Source organism: Bombina bombina, chromosome 3, assembly GCF_027579735.1.
Source record: "Bombina bombina isolate aBomBom1 chromosome 3, aBomBom1.pri, whole genome shotgun sequence".
Classification (NCBI taxonomy): domain Eukaryota; kingdom Metazoa; phylum Chordata; class Amphibia; order Anura; family Bombinatoridae; genus Bombina; species Bombina bombina.
This window is the reverse complement of record NC_069501.1, coordinates 849,152,398-849,175,080: the sequence shown is the minus strand read 5'-3', so window position 1 is coordinate 849,175,080 and position 22,683 is coordinate 849,152,398. Positions and strand designations below refer to the sequence as shown.

General features: G+C 41.7%; 1 protein-coding gene across 2 annotated transcripts in view; it reads right to left on the bottom strand.

Annotated features, from left to right (window-relative positions):
- TMTC4 (transmembrane O-mannosyltransferase targeting cadherins 4) overlaps positions 1 to 22,683 on the bottom strand; it is a 270,820-nt gene that overhangs the window by 91,374 nt on the left and 156,763 nt on the right. For both annotated transcript variants that reach the window (XM_053707811.1, XM_053707810.1), the window contains exon 12: positions 22,490 to 22,569. In XM_053707811.1, coding sequence (XP_053563786.1) covers positions 22,490 to 22,569 — 80 coding nt within the window. The remainder of the gene's footprint in view (positions 1 to 22,489; positions 22,570 to 22,683) is intronic.

Here is a 22,683-nt window from a genome sequence, read left to right as displayed (position 1 = left end):
TATCCCTACTTCCTTCATTTGAGGAATCATCCTGGGCAACCTTACTAAATGTGACAGTACTGTCCTTACTTTGTTTGGACGCTATGGCACAATTATCACATACATTTGAAGGGGGAACCAACATACAGAACATGATCTATCTGAAGGTTCAGACATGGTTAAACAGGCTTAAACTGGTTAATAAAGCACAAAAACCGTTTTTTAAACAAAACCGTTACTGTCTCTTTAAATGTTAAAACAGAGCACACTTTATTACTGAATATGTGAAAAACTATGAAGGAATTATCCAATCTTTACCAAATTTTCACCACAGTGTCTTAATGCATTCAAAGTATTGCATCCCAATTTTCAAGCTTTTAACCCTTAAAATGTGGGAAAACTGAGCCGTTTGCAATTTTAACCCCACTACAGTCCCAGCCACAGCGTTTTGTTGCGACTTCACCTATCCCAGGGGGGTATACGATACCAATTCAAGCCTTCCAGGAACGTTTTCAGTGGATACCAGACCCTCTCCACATGCAGCTGCATTGTACTGCACTCAAAAGAAAACTGCGCAATAATGGCGCGAAAATGAGTCTCTGCCTACTACAGTGAATGGCCCTTCCTGACTGGGAAGGTGTCTTAACTAGTGCCTGGCGTTAATAAAACGTTCCCCAAACAATAAAAAGTGTGAAATCCACTTCAAACTGTAAATAATACTTAAATAAACAATCGATTTAGCCCTTAAGAGTGTCCACCAGTTAATAGCCCATAATAAGCCCTTTATTCTTCTGAGTCTAAGAAAATGGCTTACCGATCCCCATGAGGGAAAATGACAGCCTTCCAGCATTACACAGTCTTGTTAGAAAAATGGCTAGTCATACCTTGAGCAGAAAAAGTCTGCAAACTGTTCCCCCCCAACTGAAGTTCTCTGGGCTCAACAGTCCTGCGTGGGAACAGCAATTGATTTTGTTACTGCTGCTAAAAATCATACTCCTCTTTTAAACAGAACTCTTCATCTCCTTTCTGTTTCAGAGTAAATAGCACATACCAGTACTATTTCAAAATAAACTTTTGATAGCAGAATAAAAAACCTACAACTAAACACCACATACTCATCACCATCTCCGTGGAGATGCTACTTGTTCAGAGCGGCAAAGAGAATGACTGGGGGCGGAGCCTGAGGAGGGCTATATGGACAGCTTTTGCTGTGCTCTTTGCCATTTCCTGTTGGGGAAGAGGAATATTCCCACAAGTAATGGATGACGCCGTGGACTGGACACACAACGTTGGAGAAACATAATTTATGCTTACCTGATAAATGTATTTCTCTTGTAGTGTATCCAGTCCACGGATCATCCATTACTTATGGGATATTCTCCTTCCCAACAGGAAGTTGCAAGAGGATCACCCACAGCAGAGCTGCTATATAGCTCCTCCCTAACTGTCATATCAGTCATTCGACCGAAAACAAACATAGAAAGGAGAAACCATAGGGTGCAGTGGTTGACTGTAGTTTAATTAAAATTTAGACCTGCCTTAAAAGGGACAGGGCGGGCCGTGGACTGGATACACTACAAGAGAAATACATTTATCAGGTAAGCATAAATTATGTTTTCTCTTGTTAAGTGTATCCAGTCCACGGATCATCCATTACTTATGGGATACCAATACCAAAGCTAAAGTACACGGATGATGGGAGGGACAAGGCAGGATTAAGCGGAAAGAACCACTGCCTGAAGAACCTTTCTCCCAAAAACAGCCTCCCGAAGAAGCAAAAGTATCAAATTTGTAAAATTTGGAAAAAGTGTGAAGCGAAGACTTCAGAGGCCTCATTTTTAAAGGCCCAGGTGGAAGCCACAGCTCTAGTAGAATGAGCTGTAATCCTTTCAGGGCGGCTGCTGTCCAGCAGTTTCATAGGCTAGGCGTATTATGCTCCGAAGCCAAAAGGAAAGAGAGGTTGCCGAAGCTTTTTGACCTATCCTCAGTCCAGAGTAAACGACAAACAGGGTAGATGTTTGACGAAAATCTTTAGTACTTGTAAGTAAAACTTCAAGGCACGGACTACGTCCAGATTATGTAAAAGACGTTCCTTCTTTGAAGAAGGATTAGGACACAATGATGGAACAACAATCTCTTGATTGATATTCTTGTTAGAAACCACCTTAGGTAAAAACCCAGGTTTGGTATGCAGGACTACCTTATCTGCATGAAAAATCAGATAAGGAGAATCACATTGTAAGGCAGATAGCTCAGAGACTCTCCGAGCTGAGGAAATAGCCATCAAAAACAGAACTTTCCAAGATAAAAGTTTAATATCAATGAATGAAGGGGTTCCAACGGAACTCCTTGAAGAACTTTAAGAACCAAGTTTTAAGCTCCACGGTGGAGCACCAGGTTTAAACACAGGCTTAATTCTAACCAAAGCCTGGCAAAATGCCTGGACGTCTAGAACCTCTGCCAGACGCTTGTGCAGAGAATAGACAGAGCAGAAATCTGTCACCTTTAAGAAACTAGCTAATCCTTTGTCCAAGCCCTCTTGGAGAAAAGACAATATTCTAGGAATCCTAACCTTACTCCATGAGTAATTCTTGGATTCACACCAATAAAGATATTTACTCCCATATCTTGTGGTAGATTTTCCTGGTAACAGGCTTTCGTGCCTGTATTAAAGTATCAATGACTGACTTGGAGAAGCCACGCTTTGATAGAATCAAGCGTCCAATCTCACTGCAGTCAGTCTCAGAGAAATTAGATTTGGATGATTGAAAGGACCTTGTATCAGAAGGTCCTGTCTTAGAGGCAGAGTCCATGGTGGAAAGGATGACATGTCCACTAGGTCTGCATACCAAGTCCTGCGTGGCCACGCAGGTGCTATCAGAATCACTGATGCTCTCTCCTGTTTGATTTTTGGCAATCAGTCGAGGGAGCAGAGGAAACGGTGGAAACACATAAGCCAGGTTGAAGAACCAAGGCGCTGCTAGAGCATCTATCAGCGTCGCTTCTGGGCCCGTAACCAAGGAAGCTTGGCGTTCTGGCGAGACGTCATGAGATCCAACTCTGGTTTGCCCCAACGATGAATCAACTGAGCAAACACCTCCGGATGGAGTTCCACTCCCCCGGATGGAAAGTCTGACGACTTAGAAAATCGCCCCTCCCAGTTCTCCACGCCTGGGATATGGATTGCTGACAGGTGGCAAGAGTGGTACTCTGCCCAGCGAATTAAATTTGAGACTTCTAACATCGCTAGGGAACTCCTGGTTCCCCCTTGATGGTTGATGTAAGCCACAGTCGTGATGTTGTTCGAGTGAAATTGATGAACCTCAGTGTTGTTAACTGAGGCCAAGCCAGAAGAGCATTGAATATCGCTCTTAACTCCAGAATATTTATTGGAAAGGAGTTTCTCCTCCTGAGTCCACGATCCCTGTGCCTTCAGGGAATTCCAGACTGCACCCCAACCTAGAAGGCTGGCATCTGTTACAATTGTCCAATCTGGCCTGCGAAAGGTCATACCCTTGGACAGGTGTACCCGAGACAACCACCAGAGAAGAGAATCTCTGGTCTCTTGATCCAGATTTAGCAGAGGGGACAAATCTGTCTATTGGAAACATTTTTCTAAATGAGGTGGGGAAAAAGGCACACCCGGTCTATCCCACTCCTTGTTAATAATTTCTGTAAGCCTTTTAGGTATAGGAAAAACATCAGTACACACCGGGTACCGCATAGTATTTTATCCAGCCTACATAATTTCTCTGGTACTGCAACTGGTGTTACAGTCATTCAGAGCAGCTAATACCTACCCAAGCAACACACGGAGGTTCTCAAGCTTAAATTTAAAATTAGAAATCTCTGAATCAGGATTCCCCGAATCAGAGATGTCACCCACAGACTGAAGCTCTCCGTCCTCATGATCTGCATATTGTGACGCAGTATCAGACATGGCCCTTACAGCATCTGCGCGCTCTGTATTTCTCCTAACCCCAGAGCAATCGCGCTTGCCTCTTAATTCAGGCAACCTGGATAATACCTCTGACAGGGTATTATTCATGATTGCAGCCATGTCCTGCAAGGTAATCGCTATGGGCGTCCCTGATGTAAGTGGCGCCATATTAGCGTGCATCCCCTGAGCGGGAGGCGAAGGGTCTGACACGTGGGGAGAGTTAGTCGGCATAACTTCCCCCTCGTCAGAATCTTCTGGTGATATTTCTTTTATATTTAAAGACTGATCTTTACTGTTTAAGGTGAAATCAATACATTTAGTACACATTCTCCTATGGGGCTCCACCATGGCTTTCAAACATAAGGAACAAGTAGTTTCCTCTGTGTCAGACATGTTTAAACAGACTAGCAATGAGACTAGCAAGCTTGGAAAACACTTTAAACAAGTTTACAAGCAATATAAAAAACGTTACTGCACCTTTAAGAAACACAAATTTGAAATAACAGTGAAAAAAGGCAGTTACACTAATGAAATGTTTACAGTGTATGTAACAAGTTAGCAGAGCATTGCACCGACTTGCAAATGGATGATTAACCCCTTAATACCCAAAAAATAATAAAAGACAAAAAGGTTTTTTTTTTTTTTTTTTTTCAAACAGTCACAACAACTGCCACAGCTCTACTGTGGCTTTTTACCTCCCTCAAAACGACTTTGAAGCCTTTTGAGCCCTCCAGAGATGTCCTGGATCATGCAGGAAGAAGCTGGATGTCTGTGTCCTGTAATTTTTGCTGTGCAAAAAAAAACGGCAAAATAGGCCCCTCCCACTCATATTACAACAGTGGGAAGCCTAAGGAAACTGTTTCTAGGCCAAATTCAAGCCAGCCATGTGGAAAAAAAACTAGGCCCCAATAAGTTTTATCACCAAATACATATAAAAACGATTAAACATGCCCAGCAAACGTTTTATATTACATTTTTATAAGAGTATGCATCTCTATTAATAAGCCTGATACCAGTAGCTATCACTGCATTTAAGGCTTTACTTACATTAGTTCGGTATCAGCAGCATTTTCTAGCAAATTCCATCCCTAGAAAAATATTAACTGCACATACCTTATTGCAGGAAAACCTGCACGCCATTCCCTCTCTGAAGTTACCTCACTCCTCAGAATATGTGAGAACAGCCATGGATCTTAGTTACTTATGCTAAGATCATAGAAAACGCAGGCAGATTCTTCTTCTAAATACTGCCTGAGATACACAGTACACTCCGGCACCATTTAAAAATAACAAACTTTTGATTGAAGAATAAACTAAGTATAAAACACCACACTCCTCTTACGACCTCCATCTTGGTTGAGGCTTGCAAGAGAATGACTGGGTATGACAGTTAGGGGAGGAGCTATATAGCAGCTCTGCTGTGGGTGATCCTCTTGCAACTTCCTGTTGGGAAGGAGAATATCCCATAAGTAATGGATGATCCGTGGACTGGATACACTTAACAAGAGAAATAGGTACATTCCTCCTACACAACCACAAAAACATGCACTATGTGTATATGCACTGTTTTTTATGTGTCAGACCAGTTCATGCTCGGCATAATGATTAGAAACCACAGCTTAGGATTCAGTTTTCAAGACTGTAAAGTCCTCTCTCCAAGTCCTGTTTTGTGTAGTTTAGCTGTTGACCCCATCCATATCTGACTATGAGACTGCCAAGTCCTATTCTGACCAGGCTTGTTCCTGAACTAAAGTTTCCTTCACTTCCTAAAGTATCTTTATTTTTGGTCACTCAATACAAACTCACTCTACCGCTGCCCTAGGTTTAAGTTACATGGGTAAAGACAGGTCATAACTTATGAATATCAGCTGTTTCAGAAGGAAGTCATCAAGCAAGAGGTTGGAGTACCCCACATCTGGAGTGAAAATAAAAATTATGCTTACCTGATAAATTAAATTTCTTTCATGAGGGCGAGAGTAATCATGTGTGAGAAATTCCACTCGTGACCACAACGAGAAGGCAATAGACACCCCAACACACCAGATTCCCTTTATACTCATAAACATAGTCGAGTAGATAAGGAAAAAAGATTCCAAGGAGGAGAAACCAAAAAATATTTGGTTTAATTGTAATCAGAGCCTTAACAAAGGCCTGAAAGGCAATAACTTTCTTATGAAACATATCAGAAAGAGCCAAAATCTGACCCTTCAGCGAACTAGCTAATAAACATTTACCTAGACCTTCCTGCAGGAACTCAAGAACACTAGGAATTCTTAAAGAATTTCAGAGATAAACTTTACGAGAACACCACACAAAAAAGGTTTTCCAGATAAATATGTTGAGTAATTGGTTTCTTAGCCCGAATCAAGGCATCAATAACCTTGTCAGAAAAACCTCCCTGAGACAGAATTATGCTTTCAATTGCCATGGTGTCAAATTCAGAGTTTTTAGATCTTGATAAAAGAAAGGGCCTTGAGAGAGAAGAGCCTTAGAGGAAGCCTACAAGGCAGGCACAAGGACATCTGAACTAGATCCGCAAACCAACTGCTGCAAGGCTAGGCCGGAGCAACCAGAAATGCTGATGCTTGCTCCTGCTTGATTCTGGCTATCACTCTAGATAGCAACACAAAAGGAGGAAAGATGTAAATCAGGTTGAACGACCAGGCGACCTCTACAGCATTTATTAGATTCTCCTGAGGGTCCCAAGACCAGGCACAATACTGAAGCAGTTTGTGATACAAATGAGAAGTCATGAGATCTATCTCTGGCAGACCCCAATGTCTCACAATTTGGTTGAAAACTACCTGATTCAAAGAACATTCCCCTGGGTGAAGACCAGAAAGTCTACCTCCCAATTGTTCACACTCAGAATGTGGATAGCAGAAATCCTGCAATGATGGCACTCTGCCCAAATGATGATGCACAACACTTCCTTTATTGCTAACAAACTGCAAGTTCCTCCCTGATGACTGACATAAGCCACTGCTGTGACATTGTCTGACTGAAATCTCAGAAAAGTTGCGTCAACTCTGGAGAGTTCTGAAGAATGAACAAAGTTCCAAAATACTTATTAGTAACCTCACCTCCTGAGAAGGCCAATCTCCCTGTTTTCTCCAAGACCCCCAGACAGCACCCCACAGATTCCAAAGAAAGGAGGCTCCCTGAACCAAGAACTGTTGAGTATGCCAATAACTTTGTCTTGTCCTGTGATCTAACAGAATCCTCTGAGACAGATCCTCATTGTCCCCATTCCATTGATGCAGCAAATTCTGGTAAATGGAACTGCATCTGAGGCAGCCACCATAAGACCCACAACTTCCATGCACTGAACAACAAAAGCATCTACAATCCAGGGGATTGGTGGACAAGTCCACATTTCACCTGGGATAAAATACCTTACACACTGCCTTGCAGGTAAACTCCTTGTCTACCTGTTTGAACAAACAGGTTATTGCCAAGGAGGAAATGGGCCTCAGATTGGTTAGTGGATATTTTTCCGATGATGATTAGATCTTCACCTCACTCCTTAATAAAAAGGCAAAAGAAAAATAACTGAGGATCATGTGAAGTGAAAGGGATTTAAAGCTCTGGTGTGTTGTGGTGTCTTTTGCCTCCTCTTAGTGGTCAGGAGGGGAATTTCTCATGCATGACTCATCTGATGAAAGAAAATGGGCCTCAGTTCTTGTGATATAACCACGGTGCTTTATAGCATACTGAGGCTTTTATTAACTACAGCTTTGTAAGTATAATTATACCAAGTGAAACACACACATAACATGTGTGCAATATAATATTACAGAGAAATATAGTATACCTCCTAGCATTTACAGTCCACAATATGTAGTTCACATTTCCAGACACAAATACACATACATTAGAAATTACAAATAAACAAGGTTTAAAAAAAAAAAAAAAATCAAAGCACTCTCTGCCCACTTTGATAACCATTATAATGAAAACCAAGGATTTACTGTCTAAGCTCTTTAATATAATACAAAGTAACAGGAGGATTAAGAGGATCAAAAAGTAGGTAAAATAATTAAAATTGATTATTTTCAAACTTTGATATCCTTAGTAATCAGTTCAGAGTTTGAGGTTTTCCAATTTTGTTCACTGTAAACTTCTGCTTATAAATCAGGGAATGGCTTAAAGGGACAGCCAAATCCAAAATAGACTTTCATGATTCAAATAGGGCGTAATTTTAAACAACTTTCCAATTGACTTTTATCACCAATTTTGCTTTTTTCTCTTGGTATGCTTAGTTGAAAGCTAAACCTAGGTAGGCCCATATGCTAATTTCTTAGACCTTGAAGGTTGCCTCTAATCTGAATGCATTTTGACAGTTTTTCACCACGAGAGGGCGTTGGTTCATGTGTGTCATATAGATAACATTGAACTCACCCACGTGAAGTTACCTAGGAGTCAGCACTGATTGGCTAAAATGCAAGTCTGCCAAAATAACTGAAATAAGGGGGCAGTTTGCAGAGGCTTAGACACAAGGTAATCACAGAGGTAAAAAGTGTATTAATGTAACAAAAATTCTGATATTGACTGTCCCTTTAATATCATTGAATATTCACTTCAGTTTTTTACACAAGTACAAAAAAACAACAACAACAACAAAAAAAATTGATGCTTATCTAATAAAAAAAAATTTTTTCTGGCATGGAGAGTCCACGAATCCATTCTAATTAATAGTGGGAATTCAACTCCTGGCCACCAGGAGGAGGCAAAGAACACCCCAGCAAAGCTGTTAAGTATCACTCCCACTTCCCATAAACCCCCAGTCATTCAGCTGAAGGAATATGGAAAGAGAAGAGGACACAAAGGTTATAGAGGTGCCTGAGGTTTAGAAAATGACAAAAGCCGTCTTAAAATAAATTTAGGGCAGGGTCCTGGACTCTCCATGCCAGAAAAGAATTTATCAGTTAAGCATACATTTTGTTTTCTTTCAATGGCATGGAGAGTCCACAAATCCATTCTAATTACTAGTGGGAACCAATACCAAGCTAGAGTCCACAGACTGGAAGGGAGGCATACACAAGACAGGCAGACCTAAACTGAAGGCACCACCATTTGAAGAACTCTTCTCCCAAAAGAAGCCTCAGCTGAGGCAAAAACATAGAATTTGTAGAATTCCAGGACCCAAGTGGCCGCCTTGCAGATTTGTTTCCTTGAAGCCTCATTTTTAAAGGCCCAGGAAGAAGAGAGACAGCCCTAGTGGAATGAGCCGTAATACTCTCAGGAGGCTGTTGTCCAGCTGTCTCATAAGCCAACCCAATAACACTTCTCAACCAAAAGGAAAAGAGTAAAAGAAAGTGGCCTTCTGGCCCTTACGTTTACCAGAAAATACAACAAAAAGGGCAGTAGATTGCCAAAAATCTCTAGTTGCTTGCAGATAGAACTTCAGAACACGCACAACATTCCGGTTATGTAACAGACAGATTGATATTGCGGTCCGACACCACCTTAGGAAGAAATCCCAATTTGGTAAGATGAACCGCCTTATCCGCATGAAAAATAGGTAAGGGAGGTCACACTCGCAGAGCCCAAAGTCTGAGACTCTACGAGCAGAAGAAATAGAGAGAACAACAATCAAACCCTTCCAGGATAATAATTTAATATCAACCCGAGTGCATAGGCTCAAACGGAGCCTGCTGCAGAACTGTAAGAACAATATTAAGGCTCCATGGAGGAGCCACAGACTTAAACACAGCCTGATTCTGAGTAAGGCCTTGAACAAAAGATTGGAACATCTGGTAAATCAGTCCGACGTTTATGTAAAAAGAACCGAAAGGGCAGAGAGCTGGCCTTTTAGAGTACTGACGGGATAAGCCCTTCGCCAGGCCCTTCACAATGTGAATGTGAGGAATCCCCTCACCTGACTCCAAGAGAAACCCCTAGTTCACACAGAAAAAAGTATGTACGCTATATTCTATAGTAAATCTTGGGAGTTACTGGCTTACGAGCCTGAATCATAGTATCAATCACCTTATCTGAAAAACCTTGTCTAGACAAGACTAGGCATTCAATCTCCAAGCAGTCAGCTTCAGATAATCTAGGTTTGGATGTAGGGAAGGACCCTGAAGTAGAAGGTCCTTCCTCAGAGGCAATTTCCAGGGTGAAAAGGACAACATCTTTACCCAGATTCGCAAACCAAATTCTGTGAGCCCAAGCTGGAGCGATTCAAATCACTGAAGCCTTCTCCTGTTTGAAAAGGGCTATCACCCGAGTTAGGAGGGCAAATGGAGGAAACAGGTAGATTAGACCAAAGTCCCACGAAACCGCCAGTGCGTCGACCAGAGCTGCTTGCGGATCCCTTGATCTTGATCCGAATTTTGGAAGTTTGGCGTTTAGACAAGACGCCATCAGGTCCAATTCCCGAACTCCCCACCTGAGATTTATCATTGAGACTACTTCCGGATGAAGGGCTCACTCCCCTGGATAAAAAGTCTAGCTGTTCAGATAATCCCCTTCCCAGTTGTCCACCCCTGGGACGTGGATGGCAGAAATGTGACAATTGTGTGACTCCGCCCACCGAAGTATGTGAGTCACCTTCTTCATAGCTAAGGAGTTCAGCGTTCCTCCCTGGTGGTTGATATACGCCACTGAAGTAATGTTGTTTGATTGGAATCTGATAAATTGGACCAAACTCAGTTGAGGCTAAGATATCAGTGCATGGAAGATTGCTCTCAACTCTAGAATATTTTTTGGGAGGGCAGACTCCTCCTGAGTCAAAAGTCCCTGAGCACTTAAGGAACCCCAAATGCTCCCCAGCCCGAAAGGCTGGCTGTCCGTGGTCACAATCTCCCAAGATGGTCTCAGGAAGCATTTGCCCTGGGACAGATTTCCTGGAGAGAGTCACCAGGACAGAGAATCTCTTGTCCGGATGTCTAAGACTATCCTCTGAGAGAGGTCTGAGTTGGTCTCGGTTCCATTGGTCCTGAGCATGTATAGCTGTAGAGGTCTCAGATGAAAATGAGGCAAACGGAAATAATGTCATGGAAGCCACCATGAGACCAATTACTTCCATACACATTGCCACTGATGGACAGATAGAGGACAGAAGAGAAAGACAGGCAGCAAGAAGTTTGGATTTTCTGACCACCGTCAAGAAAATATTCATGGAGATCGAGTCTATGATCGTCCCCAAAAAACATACCCTGGTATTTGGCACCAAGGAACTCTTTTCCAGATTCACCTTCCACCCTTGAGAGCGGAGAATCGTCAAAAAAGAATCTGTATGAGATCTTGCTAAATGAAAAGATGGCGCCTGAACCAAGATATCGTCCAGGTACGGAGCCACCACAATTCCGTGAGATCTGGCCACTGCCAGAAGAGCCCCTAGAACCTTCATAAAGATTCGAGGGGCAGTGGCTAGGCCCGAAAGGTAGGGCTACAAATTGGAAGTGTTTGTCCAAAAAGGCAAACCGCAGAAATTGGAAATGTTCCCTGTGGATTAGAACATGAAGATATGCATCCTTAAGGTTGATGGTAGTCATGAACTGACCCTCCTGAACTAAAGGGAGAATAAAGCGGATAGTCTCCATTTTGAAGGACCGAACCTTGAAAAATTTGTTGACACTTGAGGTCTAAAATGGGTCGAAAAGTTCCCTCTTTCTTGGGAACCACAAATAGATTGGAATAGAATACTTAACCTTGTTCCGCCAGAGGAACTGGGACAATCACTCCTAGATAAGCGAGATCCTTTACACAGTTTAAGAACGCCTCTCTCTTTATCTGGTTTGCAGATAATCTTGACAGGAGAAATCGGCCTCTGGGAGGACAAAATTTGAATTCTATCCTGTATCCCTGTGAGACTACCTCCATTGCCAAGGATCGGGGATATCGCAAATCAAAGCCTGCTGAAAGAAGGAAAGTCTGCCCCTTACCTGATCCGAGAATGGATCGGGGGCAGACCCTTCATGCTGATTTGTTCTCAGAGGAGAGCTTCTTGGATTGCTCCAAGGCTGGTTAGACCTCCATGAGGTTTTGGCTTGTTCAGGCTTGGAAGAAGAGGATGATTTTAATCCTTTGAAGTTATGAAAGGAACAAAAGTTAGATGTCTGGCGACCCTTAGGTCTAGCCTTCTTATCCTGTGGCAGAAACGCTCCCATTCCACCAGTGACCGTGGAAATGATCTCAGCCAAACCAGGATTAAATAAGGTCTTGCCCTTAAAGGGTATTATGTCACGTCAGCAGACCAAGACTTTAGCAACAGGGCTCTACGAGCTAGAAATCTTTGCCCCCAAGCAAACTACTTGCTTGCAGGCATCACAGATAAAGGTATTATCCAGCTTTAAAGCCTTGATCCTATCCTGGATCTCCTCTATTGTTGTCTCCTCTGAAATCAGATTGGACAAAAAGTTACACCAATAAAAGGGTGCACCAGCAACAGTTGCAATACTAGCAACAGGTTGCCATTGTAGACCCTGGTGTAGAAACATTTTACGTAAGTAACCTTCCAGTTTCCTGTCCATGGGTCCTTAAAGGAGGAACTATCCTCTAGGGCAGTGATTCCCAACCGCGGCCCTCAAGTACCCCAACAGTCCTGGTTTTCATTATAGCTCAATTAGAGCACTGGTTACTGATCAGCCGATTACTTCACCTGTGCACTGGTTTAGCTATAATGAAAACAAGGCCTGGCTACTTGAGGACCGCGGATGGGAAACACTACTCTAGGGGAATAGTGGTTCTCTTGGCTAAAGTGGATATAGCCCCCTCATCTTTAGAACAGTGCGCCAAATATCTTGCACAGAGTTAGCAACAGGAAATATTTTTTTTAAACACAGGAGACGGGGGAAAAGGAACCCCTGGCTTCTCACATTCCTGAGATATAATATCAGACATGTGATCTGGGACAGGAAATACTTCCACAGATTTGGGTTTGACATCAAATACTCTGTTGAGTTTATTAGTCTTTTTAGGAGTCTATAGTTTTTAGGAGGACTCTATAGTTTCAGAGTCCTCCAAAGTAGCTAGAACTTCCTTTAAAAGCAAACAGAGGTGTTCAAGCTTAAATGTAAAATGTACCTCCTCTGAGTCCGCTGTACTAGCAACAGCAGATTCAGAATCAGATATCTTGCCCTCTGAAGCCACTGAGGAGTGATACTCCTCAGATAACTGAGATAGACTGACTAAAGCAGCCTTGGCTGAATCAGTACATGATTTAGAATGTGCTTAGATTTTTTTTTTCCTCTTACCAGCAATAGGTAAGTCATTCAGAGCTGCAGAAACTGCAGAAGTTAGTTGCTCAGCAAAATCACCTGGTAAATATACAACCCCCAGGAGCTGACTGAGTAGAACCGGAGGACACTGCTTGTGTAACTGCCAAAGATAGACGTCTGAGGGGAAAGTTGAGGCATGTCATGGACAATATTATCCTCAGAGACAGATGGCTCTGAGGGGGCGTCTTTATTTTTGGAAACTAACACCTTATTTAAACATGTGGAAACAAAACTGCACAGGGGGGATAATCTGAGCCTTCAAGGCAATACAAGTATTAATCAAAAGACATAGACAGATTCTTATCTGATACCATTCTGTCCTATGTACTACATTTATAGAAAAACAAATCTATATATATATATATATAATTAATAATATATAATATATATATATATATATATATATATATATATAAATCCCAAATGGATCCAGCACTCTCTTATCTTTTCACAACCTCCGGGGTGCACTTAAAGACCCAGCATACAAATCTCTCAAGAAAAAAAGGCACTATCTGTTATCAAGAAAATTATTTTTACTACAGTGAACGTTTTCACTGGACGGGGGGTAATCCCGAAAACGTTCACTGTAGTAAAAAACAGAATTTATGCATACCTGATAAATTTCTTTCTCTTACGGTGTGTCCGGTCCCACGGCTTCATCCTTACTTGTGGGATATTCTCAATCCCTACAGGAAGTGGCAAAGAGAGCACACAGCAGAGCTGTCCCCTATAGCTCCCCTCAGGCTCCGCCCCCCCCAGTCATTCGACCGACGGTTAGGAGAAAAAGGAGAACCATAGGGTGCAGTGGTGACTGTAGTTTACAAAAATAAATTTAGGACCTGACTAAATCGCCAGGGTGGGCCGGACACACCGTAAGAGAAAGAAATTTATCAGGTAAGCATAAATTCTGTTTTCTCTTACATTGGTGTGTCCGGTCCACGGCTTCATCCTTACTTGTGGGAACCAATACCAAAGCTTTAGGACACGGATGAAGGGAGGGAAACAGTCAGGCAACCTAAACGGAAGGCACCACTGCTTGCAAAACCTTTCTCCCAAAAAATAGCCATCCGAAGAAGCAAAAGTATCGAATTTGTAAAATTTGGCAAATGTATGCAGTGAAGACCAAGTCGCTGCCTTACAAAATCTGTTCAACAGAAGCCTCGTTCTTGAAAGCCCATGTGGAAGCCACAGCTCTAGTGGAGTGAGCGGTAATTCGTTCAGGAGGCTGCCGTCCGGCAGTCTCATAAGCCAATCGGATGATGCTTTTCAGCCAGAAGGAAAGAGAGGTAGCAATTGCTTTCTGACCTCTCCTCTTACCAGAATAAAACGACAAACAAAATCTTTTGTTGCTTCTAAATAGAATTTTAAAGCACGACCACATCTAGATTGTGTAACTGACGTTCCTTTTTAGAAACTGGATTAGGACACAGAGAAGGAACAACTATTTCCTGGTTAATATTCTTATTGGAAACCACCTTTGGAAGAAAACCAGGCTTGGTACGCAAAACAACCTTATCTGTATGGAACACCAGATAGGGTGAGGTACACTGCAAAACAGACAATTCAGAAACTCTTCGAGCAGAAGAAATAGCAACCAAAAACAAAACTTTCCAAGATAGTAACTTAATATCTAAGGAATGTAGAGGTTCAAACGGAACCCCTTGAAGAACTGAAAGAACTAAATTTAGACTCCATGGAGGAGCCACAGGTCTGTAAACAGGTTTGATCCTAACTAAGGCCTGTACAAATGCCTGCACATCTGGCACAGCTGCCAGACGCTTATGTAACAGAATAGACAGAGCAGATATCTGTCCTTTCAACGAACTAGCTGACAATCCTTTCTCCAATCCTTCTTGGAGGAAAGATAACAACCTTGGAATCCTAATCTTACTCCACGAGTAACCCTTGGATTCGCACCAACAAAGATATTTTCGCCATATCTTATGATAAATTTTCCTAGTAACAGGCTTTCTAGCCTGGATCAGAGTATCTATAACTGATTCAGAGAACCCACGCTTAGCTAGAATTAAGCGTTCAATCTCCAAGCAGTCAGTTGCAGAGAAACTAGGTTTGGATGTTTGAATGGACCTTGGATTAGAAGGTCCTGTTCCATTTGATGATCTTGGATACCTCCCTCATCGCCAGGGAACTCTTTGTTCCCCCCTGATGATTGATGTACGCAACAGTCGTGATGTTGTCCGACTGAAATCTGATGAATTTGGCCTCCGCCAGCTGAGGCCAGGCCTGGAGCGCATTGAATATCGCTCTCAATTCTAAAATGTTTATCGGGAGAAGAGATTCCTCCCGAGACCATAGACCCTGAGCTTTCAGGGAGTTCCAGACCGCACCCCAGCCTAAGAGACTGGCGTCGGTCGTGACAATGATCCACTCCGGTCTGCGGAAACTCCTTCCCTGAGACAGGTGATCCTGAGACATCCACCAGAGGAGCGATTCTCTGGTTTTCTGGTCCATTTGTATCTGGGGAGACAAATCTGCATAATCCCCATTCCACTGTTTGAGCATGCACAGTTGCAGTGGTCTCAAATGAATTCTGGCAAAGGGGACTATGTCCATTGCCGCAACCATTAGACCGATTACCTCCATGCACCGAGCCACAGAAGGCTGAGGATTGGCATGAAGAACTCGACAGGAATTCCAAAGTTTTAACTTCCTGACCTCCGTCAGAAAGATTTTCATTTCTACCGAGTCTATTATTGTTCCCAGGAAGGGAACCCTTGTGACCGGGGACAGAGAACTTTTCTCTACGTTCACCTTCCACCCGTGAGATCTTAGAAAGGCCAACACAATGTCTGTATGCGCCTTTGCTCTGTGAAAAGACGACGCTTGTATTAAGATATCGTCTAGGTAAGGTGGTACTGCAATGCCCCGCGGTCTTAGAACCGCTAGAAGGGACCCTAGCACTTTCGTGAAAATTCTTGGTGATCCTTGTGGATAGGAATATGCAGGTACGCATCCTTTAAATCCACGGTAGTCATATATTGACCCTCCTGGATCATCGGTAAGATTGTCCGGATAGTTTCCATCTTGAATGATGGAACTCTGAGAAATTTGTTTAGGATTTTTAACTCCAGAATTGGCCTGAAAGTTCCTTCCTTTCTGGGAACTACAAACAGGTTTGAGTAAAAACCCCGTCCTCGTTCTGCAGTTGGGACTGGGTGTATTACTCCCATCTTTAAAAGATCTTCTACGCAAAGTAAGAATGCCTGTCTCTTTGTCTGGTCTAAAGACAAGCGAGACATGTGGAACCTTCCCCTTGGAGGAAGGTCCTTGAATTCCAGAAGTTACCCCTGAGAGACAATTTCTAACGCCCAGGGATCCAGAACATCTCTCGCCCAGGCCTGAGCAAAGAGAGAAAGTCTGCCCCCTACTAGATCCGGTTCCGGATCGGGGGCTTCCCTTTCATGCTGTCTTGGTAGCAGCAGCAGGCTTCTTGGCCTGTTTACCCTTGTTCCAGCCTTGCATGGGTTTCCATGCAGGTTCGGACTGGGAACCTCTTGCTTAGTGGCTGTAGAAGTAGAAGCGAGTCCGTTCCTGAAATTGCGAAAGGAACGAAAATTAGACTTATTTTTAGCCTTGAAAGGTCTATCTTGTGGAAGGGCATGGCCCTTTCCTCCAGTGATATCAGAAATAATCTCTTTCAACTCTGGCCCGAAAAGGGTCTTACCCTTGAAAGGAATATTAAGCAATTTTGTTTTGCATGACACATCCGCCGACCAAGATTTTAGCCAAAGCGCACTGCGCGTCTCAATTGCAAAACCAGAATTTTTTGCCGCTAATTTAGCTAACTGAAGAGCGGCATCTGTAATTAAAGAATTAGCCAACTTCAGGGCGTGAATTCTGTCCATAACCTCATCATAAGGGGTCTCCCTCTGTAGGGAGTTCTCTAGTTCTTCAAACCAAAAAGCCGCTGCAGTGGTTACAGGAATAATGCAAGAAATTGGTTGAAGAAGAAAACCTTGTTGAACAAATATTTTCTTAAGCAAACCTTCCAATTTTTTATCCATAGGATCTTTGAAAGCGCAACTGTCTTCTATTGGTATAGTGGTGCGCTTAGCTAGTGTTGAAACTGCCCCCTCCACCTTAGGGACCGTCTGCCACGCGTCCCTTCTGGGGTCAACAATGGGGAACATTTTCTTAAATATAGGGGGGTGAACAAAAGGTACACCTGGTCTCTCCCACTCCCTGGTCACAATATCCGCCACCCTCTTAGGTATCGGAAATGCATCAGTGTGTACCGGGACCTCTAAGAACTTGTCCATTTTACACAATTTTTCTGGGACCACCAAGGGGTCACAATCATCTAGCGTAGCTAAAACCTCCTTAAGCAGGGCGCGGAGGTGCTCTAGCTTAAATGCTATAGTATCTGGCTCTGCCTGCTGAGCAACTTTTCCTGAGTCAGAAATTTCTCCCTCAGACAGGCCCTCCCTCACCGCCAAGTCAGATTGATGTGAGGGCACTACAGATAAATTATCCGCTGCGTCTGATTGCTCATTTTCTGTATTTAAAACTGAGCTATCGCGCTTTCTTTGAAATGCTGGCAGTTTGGATAAAAAAGCTGCGAGAGAATTATCCATGACTGCTGCTAATTGCTGCAAAGTAACAGGGATCGATGCGCTAGATGTGCTGGGCATCGCCTGCGTGGGCATAACTGGTGTTGACACAGAAGGGGAAGATAAAATACTCTCCTCGTTACCTTCAGCTAAAGATACATCTTGGGCTACATTTTTAAGTGTCATTGTATGGTCCTTAAACTGCTTGGACGCTATAGCACACTTCAAACATAAATTCAATGGGGGTACCGCCATGGCTTTTAAACATATAGAACAAGCGCTATCTGAAGGTTCAGACATGTTTGACAGACTTAGACAGCACTAAATGCAATAAAAAATACTTTTGACAAAACGTTACTGTGTCTTTAAATAATAAAAGTGCACACTTTATTACCAAAAACATCAAATAACCATCAAGGAAACATCCGATTTTAATGAAATTTTCACCACATTATCCTAATGCTTGAAAAGATTGCACACAAATTAACCCCTTAATGCCCAAACTGGAGCTAAAACATGAATTTGACCGGTTAAACACACTACAGTACTATGCCACAGCTTCTGCTGAGGCTTTTACCGTCCTTAAGGATTATTTGGAGTAGAAATAAGCCTGTCTGAAGTCCCTCTGAAGTCTCTGGACACCACACGTGAGGCTGCATGAACTGTCTTGTCAAAAACAACTGCGCAACTGAGGCGCGAAAATGAGGCCTCCTCCCTCTGCATTACAAAGTGCTGGGGCCTTTCTGAGGAGATTAGGAGTCTAATCAAATGCCAGGCGAATAAAAAACCCCATAAGTGTTTTTATAAGTCACAAAAACACCAAAACTATAAATAATTATGCTAAGAAGCAATCGATTAAGCCCAAAATAGTGTCAACCAGCAACTAAGCCCTAACTAAGTGGAGGGGGGGGCGGGGACTGAGAGCGAATTTTTTTGTTTAGGTATGGATTTTTTTTTTGTCATGTTTTGTTTTGTTTTTGAGGTTGTTGTTGTCTGTTTGTTTGTCTGTTTGGCTTTCGTTGCTCGTTGGCTCTCAAGAAAGAGGATGGAGAGAAGGAGAGGAAGGGGAAAGAAAAGAGAGGGGAATATTACAGGAAAAGGTAATAGTTAATCAATAATTGTTTATGTTTTTTTAGTTATACAAGATAGAAATTCAATTATACTATGTCCTGTCAGGTTTTGACAAGTGTTTTTTTTTTCTCTTCTTCTTCTTTTCTCTTTTTTCTCCCCAGTATAAAGATGATAGGAATTTGTGTTTGATTATATCCATTCTGTTTGTTGTTTATAAGCCATCAGATTTTTCAGATGTACAGTTACCTGGAGCTGTGTCTCCAGATATGTTACCTGCAATGTCTGTGTTGATGTATAAATTTATGTTGTAGTATTATATATTCAATAAAATGAAAAAAAACTAAGCCCTTTATTTAAGCCATCATTTTATACATAGTCTAAGAAACATGACTTACCTTCCCCTATGGGGATTACTGACAGTCTTCTAGCATTACTGGGTTTTGTTAGAAAAATGACTGATCATACCTGAAGCAGTTAAGCCTGCAAACTGTTCCCCCCCAACTGAAGTTCTCCTGTATTCAACAGTCCTGCGTGGGAACAGCAATGGATTTTAGTTACTGATGCTAAAATCATAGTCCTCTCAGCAGAAATCTTCATCACTTTCTGCTTCAGAGTAAATAGTACAAGCCGGCACTATTTTAAAATAACAAACTTTTGATAGAAGAAATAAAAACTACAAACTAACACCACAAACTCTTTACCACCCCCGTGGAGATGCTACTTGTTTAGAGCGGTAAAGAGAATGACTGGGGGGGCGGAGCCTGAGGGGAGCTATATGGACAGCTCTGCTGTGTGCTCTCTTTGCCAATTCCTGTAGGGACTGAGAATATCCACAAGTAAGGATGAAGCCGTGGGACCGGACACACTGTAAGAGAAAATTATTTACTTGATATAACGGAGAGTGCCTTTTTTCCCTATATATATATATATATATATATATATATATATATATATATATATATATATATATATATATATATATATATATATATATATATATATATATATATATCCTGCACAAAAACTTTATTCCCCAAAATAGAATGAAGACCAACAAAATGACTCACCACTCCGGAAAAACAGCAAGTTATTTCCACTATTAGCGATCTTAATCACTCATCTCCAAACCAAGACACTACAGTACAGGATAACCGGACAGCGCCAATCTCCTCTGGGAGAAAACTTGCAATGACCGGGAGCTGTGTAGCTGAGCCTGTCTCAGCGTGATAATCATGAGCTGTTAATCACTCCTCTCCCGTAGTTGAGTCTGTCTCAGCACGTAAAGGGAAAATGGCCGGGAGGCCATGTGACGGCAGATAAAGACTGACTGCGACACAAATGAGAAAAGCGTACAAATAAGCTGCGCTATAGAGTTCCTCACTAAAGACTGCCATCTCAATGTGAAAATGTAATACCGATGTGTCTCAACATACTAATACTGTTGTGCAATAATGGATTAACTAAACATAAACACCCCATCAAAATCCTGAGACCGGTGTAGATTCCAACTCGGTCTCTGATACTGTTCCACAATAACGCCTCAAGAGCCAAAATGCTAACAAGCCAAATAAAACAAAGACTGAAATAAAAAGGAGATCCTCTTTTTAACCCTTAAGCAGTAAAGCCCAGCCACTATTGTCCCTCAGTTATATCCCTAATGTGAAGAGAAAATTCTGGTCCACATATATTAACTCCTTAAAGGGACATAATACTCATATGCTAAATCACTTGAAACTGATGCAGTATAAATGTAAAAAGCTGACAGGAAAATATCACCTGAGCACCTCTATGTAAAAAAGGAAGATATTTTACCTCACAATCTCCTTAGCTCAGCAGAGTAAGTTCTGTGTAAAAAGTTATACTCAGCTGCTCCCAGCTGCAGGTAAAAAAAAAAAAAAAAAAATGAAGAAATTAACTGCAGCAAATCAGCATCAACAGTGCTGAGGTCATGAACTCTTTTACTGTGATCTCATGAGATTTGACTTAACTCTCATGAGATTTCATAGTAAACTTCCTTTAAACCGAATAGGCTCAACCCCCTTAGCTGTCCCGGGACAGACATACTGATATGCTGTTTAGAAGTCCTTTACAATGGGATGTGGCTACTGAGGAACTTTTGAGGTAAAATATCTTTCTTTTTTACATAGAGATGTTTAGGTGATATTTTCTAGTCAGCTTTTTACAGCTATACTGCATCACTAAGTGTTTAAACATTTGGGTATTATGGCCCTTTAAGTGCTGTATCCTTCTAACCTAGAAGGCAAAAGCACTTACCTTGTGGATCCGCTGCAGGGCAGGTACAGCAAAACAGGTATGACAGACTCAGCCAACCTTTGACAGGGACCTGTAGAAAAAGAAAAGCAGAGCAACGAACCCTGGTTTTCTGTATAGGGGTATAATAAATGTTGGAAGGGAAGCAAGGACTAACTCGCCGTCTTCCAACTGCTAAAAGCCACCATGACTCTTACTAAAGAGGATTACATGGACACAGTATATCCCCAATCCTTGCTTGCAGGGAAAAGCACCCATATAAGGATTAAATATCTTCAGACACCATCTTCGCACATCCTCCTGATGTACAAGGCAAAGAATGAATGGGGGTTTATGGGAAGTGAGAGTGATACTTAAAGGGACAGTCACGTCCAAAAAAACCTTTCATGATTCAGATAGGGCATGTAATTTTAAACAACTTTCCAATTTACTTTTAATCACCAATTTTGCTTTGTTCTCTTGGTATTCTTAGTTGAAAGCTAAACCTAGGAGGTTAATATGCTAATTTCTTAGACCTTGAAGACCGCCTCTGCATTTGACAGTTTTTCACCACTAGATGGCGTTAGTTCATGTGTTTTATATTGATAACATTGAGCTCATGCACGTGAATTTACCGAGGAGTGAATACTGATTGGCTAAAATGCAAGTCTGTCAAAAGAACTGAAATAAGGAGGAAATCTGCATAGGCTTAGATACAAGGTAATTACGGAGGTAAAATGTGTATTATTATAACTGTGTTGGTTATGCAAAACTGGGGAATGGGTAATTAAGGGATTATCTATCTTTTAAAACAACACAAAATCTGGTGTTGACTGTCCCTTTAACAGCTTTGCTGGGGTGTTCTTTGTCTCCTCCTGATGGCCAGAAGTTGAATTCCCATTAGTAATTAGAATGGATTTGTGGACTCTCCATGCCATTTGAAAGAAAACTATTTGGTGAACATATAGAGTTGCACTTTTCTATACCAGATCATTATTTTGTAAACTTCAACAGAATTTTTTTCATATCAAAACCGCAACTTAATTGTAAAGTAATCTTGACTTTATATCCGTTTCTGAAATTATGATGATTTCCAATGTTTCTTGAGATTCAGCATTTTGTATAGTGTTGGGTGCAGTCCTTTCCTAATCAGACCAGACCAATTAAAGATAAAAGCCAACTTTATATTGCACTTAAAAGTGGATTTTTATTTACTTATTTTGCTAACCACACAAATACACACACACACATACACACACACACAGACATACACACATATACACACATACACAAATACACACACATATACATACAAACACACACACACACATATACATACATAAACAGACATACACACATATACATACACACACAGTTTTAAAGAACTCATTTGACAAATAATTTTATACTATTTGGTCAATACAATAAAATAATGAAAGTAGTAATAATACCTTATAGCTTCTCTGTAGTACTGGATTGCATCACGTTGATGCCCTCTGTCTGCTAAATTTTTACCCACATTGTAATGTACCTGTAATACATATTTGAATATATCACCGAGGATAAAAAAAAGAAAGAGAGATAGAGATTAATTTTTACACATTCAAATCAGAACCATAGCAGGTGGGTAGATGGCTTCTGACCA